At 24.5% G+C, this 3,354-nt stretch overlaps 1 protein-coding gene across 1 annotated transcript; it reads left to right on the top strand.

Moving 5' to 3' along the window:
* The first annotated feature begins 543 nt into the window (after positions 1–543).
* LOC102674553 (signal recognition particle subunit SRP72) lies at positions 544–3,354 on the top strand. The gene is made up of 8 exons (XM_031514939.1): positions 544–702; positions 813–930; positions 1,023–1,278; positions 1,465–1,944; positions 2,016–2,378; positions 2,455–2,759; positions 2,833–3,042; positions 3,117–3,354. The coding sequence occupies exons 1-8, from the start codon at positions 603–605 to the stop codon at positions 3,250–3,252; spliced, it is 1,968 nt and encodes a 655-aa protein (XP_031370799.1). The 5' UTR covers positions 544–602; the 3' UTR covers positions 3,253–3,354.

Consider the following 3,354-nt stretch of genomic DNA (forward strand, 5'->3'; position numbering starts at 1 on the left):
TTATTAATATTATTTTAATAAGTTGAAAAGAAATAAATTTTCATTTACTTAAAATAAAAACTTTAGATATTTTTTTTGGATTATATATATATATATATATAATACATATATAATATATACATATATATTTTATATATTATATTTTTTTATATTATTTATAAATAATATTTTTTTATTATAATTCCAATGTGTGTATAATGCAAATGTTATAATATAATTAAATATTAAATTATATACAAATTTAATAATAATGTAATAATGTAATAATTTAATAATAATAAATAATATTTCAATTTTTTAATATTTTTTAAATAGTTAGTTAAATAAATAAGATAATATTATGAAATAAATAAATTTAATATTAAATTAAATTATATTATAATAAATTATTTAAATCAATGTATTTTTTTTTATATTATTTTAATTAACATTTTTATTAAATATTTTAAATAATATTTAATTTTTCAAGAAAAATATATATACTTTATAAGGATATATTTTATAAGTAATAACTCTTATTGTAAGAATCATTGTAAGAGTTATTATACTGCATTCGATAGTCAAATTAGTTCCACGTTGGACATGATCGCAAAGTGAACAATATGGCTACAAAAGAAAACAATCTTCCTGTATTATATGGAGAATTAAATAAATTAGGTCAAAATGGAGAATATGAAAGGGCCATAAAAATTGCCAATAAAAGTGAGTTTTTGTGAATTTACGAATTGTACATAATCTCAGAAATTTACTATCAACATAACCTGTGCCCTATTTTTGAGAAATAACATATTCAAAAATAGAATATTTTTTAGTTTTATATACTTTCCCGGATGAAAAAGCTGCTTTCCGTTGTAAAGTTATTTGTCACATTCAACTATCTAAATTTAATGATGCACTCCAATTTATATCTAAGAATCCAAGACTAGCAAGGTATGTTCTTTATTTATTATATTAAAATTAAAGCTTTTATTTTAATTAGTATTTTATAGAATTTCAAAAATGAACAAATATTTTTTTTATAGCAATTTAGATTTTGAAAAAGCATATTGTTTATATCGATTAAATCAAGTAAATGAAGCTTTAAAAGTAGTAGAAGTTTTGCCAAATCCTTCATTAAAACTCAAAGAACTTAAAGCCCAAATATTATATAGACTTGAAAAATATGAAGAATGTTTCTCTGTATATAGAGATATTATAAAAAATTCTCATGATGAATATGAAGATGAAAGACAAGCTAATCTTGCAGCAGTGGTTGTAAATTTAACAATTGAGGGTTCCGTAAGTTTTTAATACATTTTTAAATCTATTAATATATTTATATTATTAAATGTAAAATATAAGTATTATAAAATAATTATAATATATTATATTATAATAAAATAATAATTTATTTAAATATTTTAATTTTATTTAATAATATAATTTAGACATATTTTATTTATTTCTTTATTATTTTTTTGACAGAATGTAGAAGTTCCTGTACTACGTGAAGATACATATGAATTAATATATAATGCAGCTTGTTGTTTAATTGCACAAGGTAGCAAAGGTGATAAAACTGTTTTAATTGAAGCAGAGAAGAAACTTAGAACAGCTGAAAAAATGTGTAAAGAAGGTTTAGAAGAAGATGGAGTTGCAGAAGAAGAAATAGAAGATGAATTGGGAATTATTAGAGTTCAACTTGGATGTTGTCTTCAACTTCAGGGTCGTGAGAAAGAAGCTCGAGGATTATATATTTCTGCTTTGAAAGCAAAACCAGATGATATAGCTTTAGTAGCAGTTGCAAGCAATAATCTTGTGTGTCTAAATAAAGATCAGAATGTATTTGATAGTAAAAAAAGAATGAAAAGTGCTACTCATGATAGCTTAGAATATAAATTAACTTCTAGACAGAAAACAAATATTGCTTATAATCAGTGTTTGCTAGCTTTATATACTGATCAGGTAGAAATTTAATCAATAATTTATTGTTCTATTGTTCATGCATTATTATTTAATATTTTATATATTTGTAGGCAGAACAATGTCAACAACTTTGTAATAAACTTGCTAAAGATTATCCTGCACTTGCTGTGGATGCAATGTTTGTTAAAGCAGTACAACTTGGTAAAGAAGGTAAAGCAAAGGAAGCAACAGATTTACTAACACAGTATGCAATTGGAGATAAAGAATTACAAATGAAATTAGTTTGTGTGCAACTTTTATTAAGTCAAGATGAAAGACAAGAAGCAATCAATGTTCTTGAAAATTTAAATGAAAGAGATAAATCTTTACCTGGCATAGTTAGTACACTTGTAACTCTTTATATGGCTGAAAATAATCGTGAAAGAGCGTCAGCTGTTCTTAAAAATGCGGTTAATTATTACAAGAAAAATAAAGTAGGCACATTTGATTTAATTTTTTTTTTTTTTTTAGTTAATTCAATATTATTTTTTATCTAGTATTTATTTTTAGGAAACTACTGCTAATTTAGGAGAATTATGGCGACAAGCCGCTGATTTTTATCTACGCGGAGGAGAAATTAAAATGGCAGCTGATATTTTACAAGAAATGGTAGATGCTTCGCCTTGTGATACTAAAACATTAGCGCAATTAGTAGTGGCTTATGTTCAATTTTGTCCTGAAAAAGCACAATTATTATCAAAACGTTTACCGCCACTACACGATTTATATGAAACAACGGATATTGATGCTTTAGAGAGTAGCAATTGGGTAATTGGTACCAAAATGATAAAGAAAAAAATAGAACCATCTCCTGGGTAAGTATTTTATATTTAATATAATTTTAACGTTAAATATTAATTAATTCTTAATTATAATTATATTCTATAGTAAACCAGTTGATGTAACTCAAAAGAAACGGAAGAAACGCAAACGTAAAGGAAAGTTGCCTAAGAATTATGATCCAAATGTTCCACCTGATCCCGAGCGATGGTTACCTAGACACGAACGTAGTGGATTTAGAAAGAAACGAGATAGAAGAAATCGAGATGCTGCAATGAAAGGCACCCAAGGTGCTGCAACTGGAGCTAGTGATATGTAGTATGTATTAAACAAATATATATTTTTTAATTAAAGAAAAAGTAAATAATTTTTATCATTATTTATAATTACAGCGATATTACTAAAATGCCTACAAATGCAAAACCTTCCCCTAATCCACGACATAGTCCAGCAGTAGAAAGTTCTGGTCCACGACAACAACAACGTAAAGTTCAACAGAAAAAAAAAAAAAAGGGAGGAAAGTGGTAAAGTGATACAAATAATTTATACTTGTGTTTGACCGAAAAATATGTATGTATGTATGCATGTGTGTATATATATATATATATATATATATATATATATATATAT

This window comes from Apis dorsata, unplaced genomic scaffold (assembly GCF_000469605.1).
Source record: "Apis dorsata unplaced genomic scaffold, Apis dorsata 1.3 scaffold_52, whole genome shotgun sequence".
NCBI lineage: Eukaryota > Metazoa > Arthropoda > Insecta > Hymenoptera > Apidae > Apis > Apis dorsata.